Here is a 13,639-nt window from a genome sequence, read left to right as displayed (position 1 = left end):
ATGCATGCACAGATGCAATAAAAAACTGCACTTGCAGCAACGTTAGAAGCACATAGCATTGTGAAGATGCTATGGCAAAGAAGCACAAAACTCAATCAGGGCTTCCGTTTATAATCTTAACACGACAAAGTCTGCAGATGCTGGAAATCCAGACCAACTCGCACAAAATGCTGGAGAGACTCAGCAGGTCAGGCAGCATCTATGGAAAAGAATATACAGTTGATATTTTGGGCCAAGAACCATGGGAAGGGGAGAGACGGCAGAATTTAAAAGGTGGGTGGAGGGGAAGGAGGATAACTAGAAGGTGGTAGGTGAAGCCAGGTGAGTGGGGAAGGTAAATGGCTGGAGAGGGAGGAATCTGATAGGAGAGGAGAGTGGACAATGGAAGTAAGGAGGAGGGGACCCAGGTGGAGCAGGAGGCCAGAGTGGGGAATTTTTTACTGGAAGGAAAAAGTGAGATTCATGCCATCAGGCTGGAGCCTACCCAGACAGAATATAAGGTGTTGCTCCTCCACCCTGAGGGCGGCCTCATCTTGGCACAAGAGGAGGCCATAGATCGACATATAATTTATTACCTTTGAAAGCATTATTAGGACTTCAGTGTGCAACGTAAGGGTGGGTCGGAATTGGACATGATTATGTGACCAACCCCATCCACCTCAGTGTTTAAATATTTGCTAATAAGATGTGAGACCCCATCATAGGAAGTCATTCCTGCCTGTGGCCATCAAACTTTACAACTTCTCCCTTGGAGGGTCAGACACCCTGAGCCAATAGGCTGGTCCTGGACTTATTTCCTGGCATAATTTACATATTACTATTTAATTATTTATGGTTTTAGTACTATTTGATTATTTATGGTGCAACTGCAACGAAAACCAATTTCCCTCGGGATCAATAAAGTATGACTATAACTATCTAAAGGATGGTCATGGAAAAGTTACCAATACTATTTTAACAGGCTACCAGTTATACCAAGATGTAAGATGATATCACTAGGCAAAAATAACATTCTCTTGTTTTGACCTGTTTACAGAATCAATCTCAGACAAGATTTCCATTTCGAAAGACGTTGTTCAATCATTCTTACATTAAGCTGAAATGTGAGTAGCTGGAGGTTTCACACTACCTCGTTATTGAGAGTGGAATTGTTTGGGGTTCATTTGTTTAATCATTGGTGATGGCTGAAACTAAGCTGCTGCTATTGAGAATGGTGAACAGGAAGATAATTTGCATTGGCCTTTTGTATCTCTAACCATTGTTTACAGAACTCGAGCCTTATGGCAGTACACAGGACTTACTGTCTCGCTGGGGTTTCATACAGTTAATTAAAGTGTTTAATTTTTAAAAAAGTAGTATCTTAGTAAAACTCTGATTTCTAGAAGGGAGTTACCTTGCTCAGAATACTCTAGCATTCATTTCAAGTGCAAAAGCATCTTCTTCCTTCATTAACATGCTTGGTTTAAGTAATCATGCCTCTGTTAGCTTGTCATTAATTTGACTGAGCCACTGAACACTACAGAACCGTTCCCATTGCTTATTTTATCAATTTCTTGTTGAGATGTGGTGTTTAGAACCTAGCCTATTGTACCCTGCTGCTTTCTCTGAAGCTTATTTCACAGCTGTTTGAAGGTGCAGACATGTGCCTTGGCTTGCCTCCTGCTCTTTAACTGCCATCAATAACAAGATCAGGAGAGTGATACGCCTTTTCCATGTTGAACTCCCTGATGTTATTCAATAGACAATAGACAATAGGTGCAGGAGTAGGCCATTTGGCCCTTCGAGCTGTGATCATGGCTGATCATCCACAATCAGTATCCAGTTCCTGCTTTATCCCCATAAACTTTGATTCCACTATCTTTAAGAGCACTATCTATCTCTTTTTTGAAAGCATCTAGAGACTTGGCCTCCACAGCCTTCTGGGCAGAGCATTCCATATATCCACCACTCTCTGGATGAAAAAGTTTTTCCTCAACTCCGTTCTAAATGGCCTACCCCTAATTCTTAAACTGTGGCCTCTGGTTCTGGACTCACCCAGCAGCAGGAACATGCTTCATGCCTGCAGTGTGTCCAATCCCTTAATAATCTTATATGTTTCAGTAAGATCCCCTCTCAACCTTCTAAATTCCAGAGTATACAAGCCCAGTCGCTCCAACCTTTTGACATATGACAGTCCTGCCATCCCGGGAATTAACCTTGTGAACCTACGCTGCACTCCCTCAATAGCAAGAATGTCCTTCCTCAAATTTGGAAACCAAAACTGCGCACAGTACTCCAGGTGTGGTCTCACCAGGGCCCTGTACAGCTGCAGAAGGACCTCTTTGCTCTAATACTCAATTCCCATTGTTATGAAGGCCAGCATGCCATTAGCTTTTTTCACTGCCTGCTGTACTTGCATGCTTGCTTTCAGTGACTGATGTACAAGAACACCTAGATCTCGTTGTGCTTCCCCTTTTCCTAACTTGACTCCATTTAGATAATAAGCTGCCTTCCTGTTCTTACCACCAAAGTGGATAACCTCACATTTATCCACATTAAACTGCATCTGCCATGCATCTGTCCACTCACCCAGCCGGTCCAAGTCACCTTGCATTCTCATAGCATCCTCCTCACATTTCACTCTGCCTCCCAGTTTTGTGTCATCGGTAAATTTGCTAATGTTACTTTTCCTTAATTATCAGTTGCTGGTTCGAATCTGGGTGGCAGGGTGGAGTTGCGTCTCTACCAAAAGCATTCCTTCCCTCTGCTAGCCTGCAGGTCACCCTTGGGCAAGGAGTGGCACCTGCTTAGCCCCCGGATCTGCATCACGTGAAGCCATGGGAGCGAGTGGAGGTTGGTTGTGTGAGCAGCTGGTGCAAATCACGTCCTGGTTATGCGACCACCAAGGCCAGGCAGGCAATCTCTGAAGAGTATTGATAACGGCTGGGGACTCCTATCTTGTAAAGACACTGCCCAGAAGAAAGCAATGGCAAGCCACTTCTGTAGAAAAATCTGCCAAGAACAATCATGGTCGTGGACAGACCATGATTGGCCACATCATACTTCCGGCATATAATGACGACGCTGAGTTTGAATCAGTGTCTGTCTGTCCTATCTTGCAGGGTAACATAGTCCTGAGGTGCTCCCTTTCATTGGTAATGTGAATGGTAGCTCTGATTCAATATTTCACTATCGGAGCCACCTGGAAGTAACTAACAGTTGCTGTCCTCTCGCTTCTCAGGGACGAAAGTGAGCTGCGACACTCCAGTCAACCTGAGCATCGCATGGTATTTGAGGAGTTCCCGCTGTTATGACGAATTCATGTCAGTGAACGTAAGTGATGTTTGACTGTGATTTAAAACAAGATTGTCAACTGTGTTGGATTTCGTGATGTTGAGATCCCAAAGGTTCTTCGGAAGTCAAGACTGAGTCATAAAACTTGTTGTGTTTATTAAGTGTTAAAAATGAAGAATGAACAAAGACAAAAGAAAGATCCAAGCTCAAAGAAATTGTGATAAAACTAGCTCAGACTAGGCAGATCACAAGACATGCCTGTGATACAAATATCCTATGAAATGGCCAGATTCAGTGATGTTACACTCACTGCAGAGAAAAAAGTACCAAATCAGCTATACTACAATTATCTGCACAGGTAAGTATATCAAAATACAAGCAAGCATAAGAAATGTTGAACTACCAGAAAATAACAGTTTTACACTCTGATCCAACAACTATTTTCTGATGGGCAGTAAAGGTTTTTTAAAGTGAAAATATTGAAAGGCTATAGCATTTCAAGTCATTGAAATGCAACCTGCACATATCATATTAACCTTTTCACTTCAGTACTGTATTTGTGACCTGTATCTGTGGTCTTGCAGTTTAGAAGGAAACTTATTTCTATCAAATCAAATCAAGTTTAATTATCATTCAAACCATTCATAGATACAGCTGAACAAGCCAGTGTTCCTTTGGGGCCAATGTGCAAAACATTCAAAATAGCAAACAAACATTTAAAAATAGTGAGTAACATTATTCAAAATATCGAGCAAAGAAGCATATTCACTTGAGGGAAAAAAAGCATATGTAGTCAAAGACCCCGAGCAGTTGATGGTGCAGTCTCCTGGCAGTGTATAGACGCATGCCATCCAGCCTGTCATTCCAGCACTCGAACATGGGAGGAGAGCACCGACAGGTGAGGTCATCCCCAGCTGAGCTCGACCATGCTGTGGTGCTTCTGCGTCTCTCACCTGGTCTGCAGCAGAATGCAAGCCCGAGGCTTAAGGGCTAGTTCTTGCTACAAGTGAAGCTATGCGATTCGATGTAATTAATACATATTATTAATGGGTGAAATGTTTTGTCCATCTTTCCAAGATTTGCCCCTCCCCTTTTCCATGTTGAACTCCCTGATGTTACTCCTAAGTACTCCAGTTGAAAGTTTGAATCAGTGCCTTGTTTGTCCTGTCTTACAGCTAGTCCAGAGTAATCTGACTCCGAGATGCTCCTTTTCACTTCTGCTGTGAAATTGAGGCTTTTCTTTGAATATAACTTTAAAAGTTCCATTGGAGCTACAATATGTTGAAGATCATCAGCCAATATTTATTTTAAAATCGATTTATTCCTTTATTTACATAACGTTTAAGTAAAGATGCGAATGTTCTCTAACCATTAATTTGACTGAGCCATTGTCCACTGCGAAATCAGTTCCTATTGCTATTGAGTAAAAGTTATAATCTAGTGGACTGTACTATGCTTTTTTTAAATCTTATTTAATTTCATTTTTTTCTTTAAATGTCCAGTTATGTGGACACCTATTGCACTGGCTCCTGCAAAAAGGCACTTTCTAACATTTTCACAGGAAAGAAAAGCTATAACCACAGAAACAGAAAAACAATTCAGCAGCTTCTCAATAATAATGAAATAATTAAAACTATTTCCATTTTTTGTTAACACTGACTAATGCAGCAATGACTGCATATAATGAGTCAATAACCTTGATGTAAAAGTGCTTTCCACGGGCAGTGGAATGTATATTTATCAGCATCACAAACATAACCTTTAAGGTAAGTGTACAAATTGAAGTTTCATTTGCCAAGCTGCTTTTTATTCCAAAGCGGCAGACGGTGTTTTCTTAATGCTGCAGAGTGCCACTTTGTGGTTAGAAGTACATAATGCCGAATGACATAAACCTTTGTATTTTAGGGAATGGATGGACAGTATTTTTCCAGCATTCCATTTTAAGTAAGCAACTAACAAAAACACGAGATTCTGCAAATGCTGGAAATCCAAAGGAACATACACAAAATGCTGGAGGAACTCAGCAAGTCAGGCAGCATCTACAGAGAAGCATAAAGAGTCGTTTTCAGGCTGAGACCTTTAATCAGGACTCTGTCTAAAACACTGACTGTTTTTCCCTCACCTTAAAAAAAAATCACAAGTTCTGCCTGGTTGGGGGGTGGGGGGGTGGGTGGGAGAGGTTGTGCAAACTCACCAACTTGAAATGATCTGTCTCAGCAAATGTGAAATTAATTCAGTTTCAAAGTGAAATTGCCCCATCACTGAACTGTTCTCACGGCCTATGGACTCACTTTCAAGAACTCTTTGTCTTAATTTCTCAATATTTCTTTTTTTTTCTCTTTCTTTCTGAATTTGCTTAGTTTGTTATCTTTTGCTCATTGGTTGTCCACCCTGTTGGTGGGGTCTTTCATTGATTCTATTATGGTGATTGGATTTATTGAATTGAATCGACGATTACTTGCATCCTTTATATTCATGAGGAGTAAAAATCTTACGTTACGTCTCCGTATGCCCACAAGAAAATGAATCTTAGAGTTGTAAATGGTGACGTGCATGTACTTTGATAATAAATTTACTTCCAACTTTGAGCCATATGAAAACTAAAAAGGAGAAAAATTGTACAATTTTATTGATTATTGGGATCTGAGTGGGGCCAGAAATATTTTTTTGTTTTGCATGTTTTTTTTAAGCTTAGTCCTAATGTACTACTTTGGTACTCTGTAATAATCCATGTGTTTTCCTGCAGGATGACATGGCAGCAAAATATTTTGGCTCTTTAAATGAGCAGGAGAAAGGTGGAAGTGGTAATTACATACTGTACCAGTACAACTCCATTGAGTGTCAAAAGAACAAAACTTTTAGACAGGTGAGTAATATTATCAATAGTGTGTTAATATTTGATATGCTGTGCAAATTCACCCCTAACCCCTTGCCCAGAAATGTGCCATTTCTCATCTGGTATTTGATTGAAGCTGTATACATGCAAAATGCTTATTCTGTCCTCAACAAAACCTCTGCACCCTCCATGGTCAAATAATGGTCAGAGGAATACCCTTGTGAACCACTTCAGCATTGATTTACATGATCTTGGCTCAGTTCAAACAGCACATTGTTTGTGCTGGCACCCAGGTGCAGTGCTATATTACAGCGCTTCAGGGAAGAGGTTAGGATGGGCATCACGAGTGTACTACATACAATAGGTTACAAGCCATTGACATTGGAACTGATAAGTAAGATGAGTTGCCCACTCAACTCATTGTTCTCTCATTGCTTTACAAAAAAAATTTCCATTCTGGCATCATTTATTTCCCTCCTGTTGTCTTTCCTTGTGCCCACCCTCGAGTAAAGGCCAGATACATACAGTTTGTAGTGTGAAGGGTTAGCTTACTCGCCAGACGAAAGCCATTTCTACCATGCCAGTTGTCGATTGGCATGTTCAAAGGATATAGCAACTCGTTCCCATTGGTTGGCTTTCACGCCGTGACACCAGCCTGTGGTTCCGGGCACCCTAGGGGTTTGAGAATAGCTGATGTGAAAGACTGTCTGTTTTGGTGCTGTTTCACTTCAGGCTGAGGCTACAACCAGTGCTGAAGGACACTTGGGAATGTGTGCTGCAGGTATAGGAGGGCCCACACACTCAATTAGCTAAGTACCTGGTTGTTGAATGTTTAGGTTTGTAGTTGTGTAACTTAGGCAGACGTAATGAGGTACCTCTTGAGTTTGAAGTGTTACTGAATGTTTAGTGTCGTAGTTTTTGCATCTTAGGGTGACTTAGATGAGTACTTGTGTGACTTAGATGTTAGTTTAAATTTTTGACTGTTAATCTGTAACTAAAAGGTTAATGTCCTTACTCTTAGTTAGCGTCTTCTGTCCCACTTAATGAATCAGCAAACCTGCTTCTCCATAACAACCTTCTCCTACTTTTGTTTAATATTGATGGTAGTAGATTATTCAGCTTTCATTTCTATTGGTGATAGTGTACTTAGTCTCTAGCCTTCTGGTGTCAATGTCAAAGTGTTGGAGAGCTATGCTTAGTTTTGACAGTGGGGGAGTATTCACTCATTGTAAATGTTTACTGTAGATTGAAGCTGTCTTTTGTGACAGCTGCGCTGCCATAGTTTAAACAAACTAAGCAGATTTCTTAATCTACTTCAGTATTACATGTATTATACTCTATGTGTGATATTTATATGTATGTATATATAGTATGTGCATATATGTGTGTGTGTATATAAAATATACACACACATGTTCATACCCTATGTATATACTCACATTTTATACAACTCTGAGTACATACTTCTGTTTGAATTCTTTTGCAGCTGCAAGTAAATCACTATGACCAACCAGAACCATTGAAAAAAGCGACACCAGTAAGATATTTCAATATGTTACTAATAAACCCTTTGCTATAATATTGTAGTTAGAATCAGGTTTATTGTCACCGACAAAAAAATTGCGGCTGTAATACAGTGCAATATATGTATATATAAAAAAACACACTCAGTAAAGGAACTTGGCAGATCAGGCAGAATCTGTGGAAATAAATAAACAGTCATTGTTTTGGGCCTGACCATTCTTCGGGAAGGACTCTGGTGGAGAGTCCCACCCAGAAACGTAGACTTTTTCTTCATTCTTCATAGATGCCGCCTGATCTGAGTTCCTCCATCATTTTGTCTGTTGTTATGAATTTTCAGATTCTGCAGAATCTCGTGTTTGCATAAAAAATACTATGTTACAATAAGAAATATATATATTTTTTAAAAGTAACACAAAAAGAGAACATTATTTTTTTGAATCAAAAACAAGAGAAAATCTGCAGGTGCTGGGAATCCAAGCAACCCACTCAAAATGCTGGAGGAACTCAGCAGACCAGGCAGCATCTATGAAAAAGAGTACAGTTGACGTTTTGGGCCGGGACCCTTCGGCAGGATTGGAGAAAAAAAGCTGAGGAATAGATTTAAAAGATGGGGGAGGGGAGAGAGAAACACAAGGTGATAGGTAAAATTGGGAGGGGAGGGGGAAGGGATGAAACAAAGAGCTGGGAAGTTGATTGGTGAAAGAGATACAGGGCTGGAGAAGGGGGAAACAATAGGAGAAGACAAGACCATGGGAGAAAGAAAAGTGGGGAGGAGCACCAGAGGAAGGCAATAGGCAGGCAAGGAGATGAGGTGAGAGAGGCAAAAGGGGTTGGGGAATGGTGAAGGTGGGCGGGGGAGTGGGGAGCATTGCTGGAAGTTCGAGAAATCGATGTTCATACCATTGGGTTGGAGGCTACCCAGATGTTCTTCCTCCAGCTAGAATGTGGCCTCATTGTGACAGTAGAGGAGGAGATGCCATGGTTTGACATATGGGAATGGGAAGTGGAATTAAAATGGGTGGCCACTGGGAGATACCGCTTCTGGCGAACTGCAGTTTGTGATCTGCAAAGCGGTTTCCTAATCTGTGTCAGGTCTCGCCGAAATACAGGAGGCCACACCAGAAGCACCAGACACAAGATGTGACCCCAACAGACTTACGAGTGAAGTGTCGCCTCACCTGAAAGGACTGTTTGTGGCACTGAATGATCATGAAGGAGGAGGTGTGGGGGCAAGTGTAGCACTTGTTCTGCTTGCAAGGATAAGTGCCAGGAGGGTAATCAGTGGGAAGGAACAAATAGACAAGGGAATCACGTAGGGAGAGATCCCTGCAGAAAGCAGAAAGTGGTGGGGGGGGGTGCACGTGGTAGTGAAATGTGTGCTTGGTGGTAGATCCTGCTGGAGATGGTGGAAGTTCCACAGAATTACGTGCTGGACGCAGAGGCTGGTGGGGTAGTAGGTGAGGACAAGGGAAACCCTATCCCTGGTAGTGTGGTGGGAGGATGGGGTAAGAGCAGACGTGCACGAAATGGAAGAGGTGGTTGAGGGCGGCATTGATGGTGGAGGAAGGGAAGCCCCTTTCTTTGAAAAAGCAGGATATCTCCTTCGTTCTGGAATGAAAAGCCTCATCCTGCAGGCAGATGCAGTGGAGACGGAAGAATTGAGAGAAGGGGATGGGGTTATTTTTTTTTACAAATAACACGACAGGAAGAGGTATAGTCCAAGTAGCTGTGAGAGACCGTTATAGACATCAGTCGATAAGCTATCTCCAGAGATAGAGACAGAGAGAGCGAGAAAAGGGAGGGAAATGTCAGGAATGGACCAGGTAAATTTGAGGGCAGAGTGAAAGTTGGAGTCAAAGTTGATGAGTTCCGCTTGCGTGCGATGAAGTTGACAAGTTCTGCCTGGGTGCGATGCAGTCGTCAATGTAGCGTAGGAAAAGGGGAGGACGGACATCAGTATAGGCTTGGAGCATAGACTGTTCGACGTAGTCAACAGCAGGCAGGCATAGCTGGGACCTATGCGAGTGCCCATGGCTACACCTTTTGTTTGAAGGAAGTAGGAGGAACCAAAGGAGAAATAATTAAGAGCAAGAACAAGTTCCGCTAGACGGAGGAGAGCGGAGGTGGAGGGGAACTAGTTGGTCTGGTGTGTAGAAAGAGACAGAGAGCTTTGAGGCCTTCCTGGTGGGGGATGGAGGTGTATAGGGACTGGACATCCGTAGTGAAAATAAAATGATGGAGACCAGGGGACTTAAAATCATTGAAAAGATCCAGAGCATGTGAAGTGTCACGAATGTAGGTAGGAAGGGACTGAAGTATCTTGTATTCTTTTATGTAGTTCTGAAAATCGCTGTTGTTTAATGGGATATCAGTATCCTTTTATGGATTACCTGCAAGAGCCTGTGAGATGCTGAGCTAGATGTCCGTTACTGTATGTAAGGAGTTTGTAGGTTCTCCCCATAACTGCACAGATTTCCTCCAGGTGCCCCAGTTTCCTCCCATTTTCCAAAGACATACTGGTTGGTGGGTTAATTGGTCATTGCTAACTGTCCATGATTAGGCTAGAATTACATCAGGAGATTGCTGGGCAGCGTAGCTCAAAGGGCGAGAAGGGTTTGTTTCACACTGTGTCGCTTATAAAAAAAAATGTCAATGCCAACAAACCTTTTTAGACTCTATGATCATTGTGAATGTCTCAAAGTTGTATGTGTCCAACTTAATTGAGTGACTGTTTATTTTACTCGCTGTGCTAGTTGACATCAATATCGACCAGAAATCGAACCAAGGTCTCTGCTTTAAAAGGCTGAAGAATTTGTGTTTGTGCGAGGTGACATTTTGTGTATAGTGATTTTCCAGTAAATATTGTTGTAAATGACTCTTTACAGGACATTGAAGCCCAACCTGAGCCTAATCCTAAGCCAGTTTCTAAAAGAAATACAGGCAATGAGAAGGTATGACTTGTAATCATAATGTATTAGACATTGTCATTATAATGCATTACAAAACACAGACTAGAACAGATACTACATGGAGAGTTCTTCTGGGATACATTTTCTGAGACAATCTACCTATCACTTCCAGGTTTTGAGCAGTTTTTTAAAAAAAAAAGCCATCATGGATGTTTAAGATATTATTTTGGTAAAATCATTTTTAATGAAGAATCTTTAAGCAAATTATTTTCAGTGCATTGACCACCAGTACAAATTTATTAGTCATATTTTCAATAACTTTAAAAATGACAAAGGTGGTTGAGGTTTTATTTTTGAAAATGTTCAAATACCTTTTGGGGGGAATGAGTTAGACTTGCAGGAGAGAGTCAGAATCTTAACAAATCACTTTCATTTTCTGCTGACTGTTTTAACATTTGTTGACGTTATACAATATATTTACCTCAATATTTTGAATGTCCATTTTGAACTGATTGTGTGATTTGAGTATTTTTGGTGCAGCCTTAAGATGCCTGTGATGACCATAAGAAGGTCACAGAAATACAAAAAGTTGTTCTGAGCATCAGGACTTTGGTCCATAGTAGATCCTCTGATGCACCATTTCACGAAATAGGGAAAATATTTAAATGAGGCAAATCATATGTAGAACTGTGAGGATTGTATCAGGCTTGCATTCCGTGTTGGAAGCTAACCTCCTGTGAAGAATGGTTTACCACTGGGCGCTGAGGAGTTGACCCAATCTGGAGGAAGTTCAGCCCTATCTCTTTATCCTTTCTTTCATTTCATCTCTATGGCTGATGGGTGATTGATATCATATTTATTACTATATCATATACTATATATATTTATTACTATATCATTTTGCCTCTCTTGTGTCCTTGTCACTGTCTGAAACCCTTTTTCTCCTCCGATGTCTTGAGTTAGTTGGAATTGACACTTCTCTGTGTCTCCTTCTAGGACCTGGGAGCTATTTGGTCATTGAATTGCAGATCCACTGTCATAGACCATTGTAGTACTCAGTGGTTCCTCAAAATATTCAAGGAAAGATTTGGCATGCCATTTCCTGTAAGGGTGGTTGAGATGAGAAATCTTCAAGGTGCGCTACGGCCTTTCAGGCTGTCAAGAAAAATTAGCATATTGTAGCAAACAAAAATCTGTGTTGTTTTTTCCAGAAAGAAAACAGGAAGCCTGTGAATGAAAATGGAAAAATAAATAAGACCACCAGAGTAAATAAAGATCCGGTATGTTTCCTTTTCTTCTTCCTTGTTTTTAAGTCTTTGGTAAGCCAGTCATTACCTGATGTGAAATTTAAACAGACACGTAGTAAATCCTTTAATGGGCATGCAGCATCTGTGGAGAGAGAACTTTTTTTCTTCAACCAGTTCATTCATAAAAAATATATATGAATAGATAATAGAAAAGGATGTAGGACTAATCCCGTGGCATCCCACTTGTAAGAGTCTGCCAACCTCACCACTTTAATGCCACATTGTTTGTCCTGTCCTTTCACTGTTCGTTCTGCTAATGTCAGTATTTGCCTTCAATCTCACAGACCATTATATTGTGCCTTAGTTTCAATCTTTTAAAATTTCAGAAAAACGTTAATATTAATGCTGTTCTCCCTCATTAAACCCCACTTCTCCATGTACCAAAAAAAACACTTTCTGCTTTTTGCAGGGATCGCTCCCTACATGACTGCCTCGTCCATTTGTTCCTCCCCACTGGTCTCCCTCCTGGCACTTGTCCTTGCAAGTGGAATGAGTGCTACACTGGTCCCTTTAGCTCCTCCCTCACCACTGTTCAGAGCCCCAAACAGTCCTCCCAGGTGAGGTGTCATTCACCTGTGAATCTACTGGGGCCATATGCTGTGTCCAGTGCTCCTGTTGTGGCCTCCTGTATATCAGTGAGACCCAACGTAGATTGGGAGACTGCTTCTTCAAGCACCTATGCTCTTTCTGCCAGAAGAAGCGGAATCTCCTAGTGGTCACCCATTTTAATTCCACTTCCCATTCCCATTCCAATATGTTAATCTGTGCCTCCAACCTGGTGGCATGAACATAGATTTCTCAAACTTTTGGTAATGCCCCACCTGTGCCCCCCCCTTCACCATTCCCCATCCACTTTTCCCTCTCTCACCTTATCTTCTTGCCTGCTCATCGCCTCCCTCTGGTGCTCCTTCCCCCTTTTTTTCCTCCATGACCTTCTGTTCTCTCAGATCAGATTCCCCCTTCTCCAGCCCTTCTTCATATAACCATAACCATATAACAATTACAGCATGGAAACAGGCCATCTCGGCCCTTCTAGTCCTTGCCAAACTCCTACTCTCACCTAGTCCCACCGACCTGCACTCGGTCCATAACCCTCCATTCCCTTCCTGTCCATATATCTTTCCAAATTAACTTTAAACGACAACATTGAACCTGCGTCAACCACTTCTGCTGGAAGCTTGTTCCACACAGTCACCACTCTCTGAGTAAAGAAGTTCCCCCTCATGTTACCCCTAAACTTTTGCCCTTTAACTCTCAACTCATGTCCTCTTGTTTGAATCTTCCCCCACTTTCAATGGAAAAAGCCTATCCACGTCAACTCTATCAATCCTCCTCATAATTTTAAATACCTCTATCAAGTACCCTCTCAACCTTCTACACTCCAAAGAATAAAGACCCAACTTGTTCAACCTTTCTCTGTAACTTAGGAGATGAAACCCAGGCAACATTTTAGTAAACCTCCTCTGTACTCTCAATTTTATTGACACCTTTCCTATAATTCGGTGACCAGAACTGTACACAATACTCCAAATTTGGCCTTACCAATGCCTTATACAATTTCAACATTACATCCCAACTCCTATACTCAATGCTCTGATTAATAAAGGCCAGCATACCAAAAGCTTTCTTCACCACCCTATCCACATGAGATTCCACCTTCAGGGAACTATGCACCATTATTCTTAGATCCCTCTGTTCTATAGCATTCTTCAATGCCCTACCATTTACCATGTATGTCCTATTTTGATTAGTCCTACCAAAATGTAGCACCTCACATTTTTCAGCATTAA

General features: G+C 41.5%; 1 protein-coding gene across 2 annotated transcripts in view; it reads left to right on the top strand.

Annotated features, from left to right (window-relative positions):
- zgc:162698 (Transmembrane protein 87A-like) overlaps positions 1-13,639 on the top strand; it is a 72,949-nt gene that overhangs the window by 3,585 nt on the left and 55,725 nt on the right. For both annotated transcript variants that reach the window (XM_063059868.1, XM_063059867.1), the window contains exons 2-7: positions 1,037-1,103; positions 3,221-3,312; positions 6,020-6,139; positions 7,596-7,646; positions 10,519-10,584; positions 11,754-11,822. In XM_063059868.1, the coding sequence (XP_062915938.1) occupies positions 1,037-1,103; positions 3,221-3,312; positions 6,020-6,139; positions 7,596-7,646; positions 10,519-10,584; positions 11,754-11,822 (465 nt within the window). The remainder of the gene's footprint in view (positions 1-1,036; positions 1,104-3,220; positions 3,313-6,019; positions 6,140-7,595; positions 7,647-10,518; positions 10,585-11,753; positions 11,823-13,639) is intronic.

This window comes from Mobula hypostoma, chromosome 10, assembly GCF_963921235.1.
Source record: "Mobula hypostoma chromosome 10, sMobHyp1.1, whole genome shotgun sequence".
Classification (NCBI taxonomy): domain Eukaryota; kingdom Metazoa; phylum Chordata; class Chondrichthyes; order Myliobatiformes; family Myliobatidae; genus Mobula; species Mobula hypostoma.
This window is presented reverse-complemented; position numbering and strand designations above follow the sequence as displayed.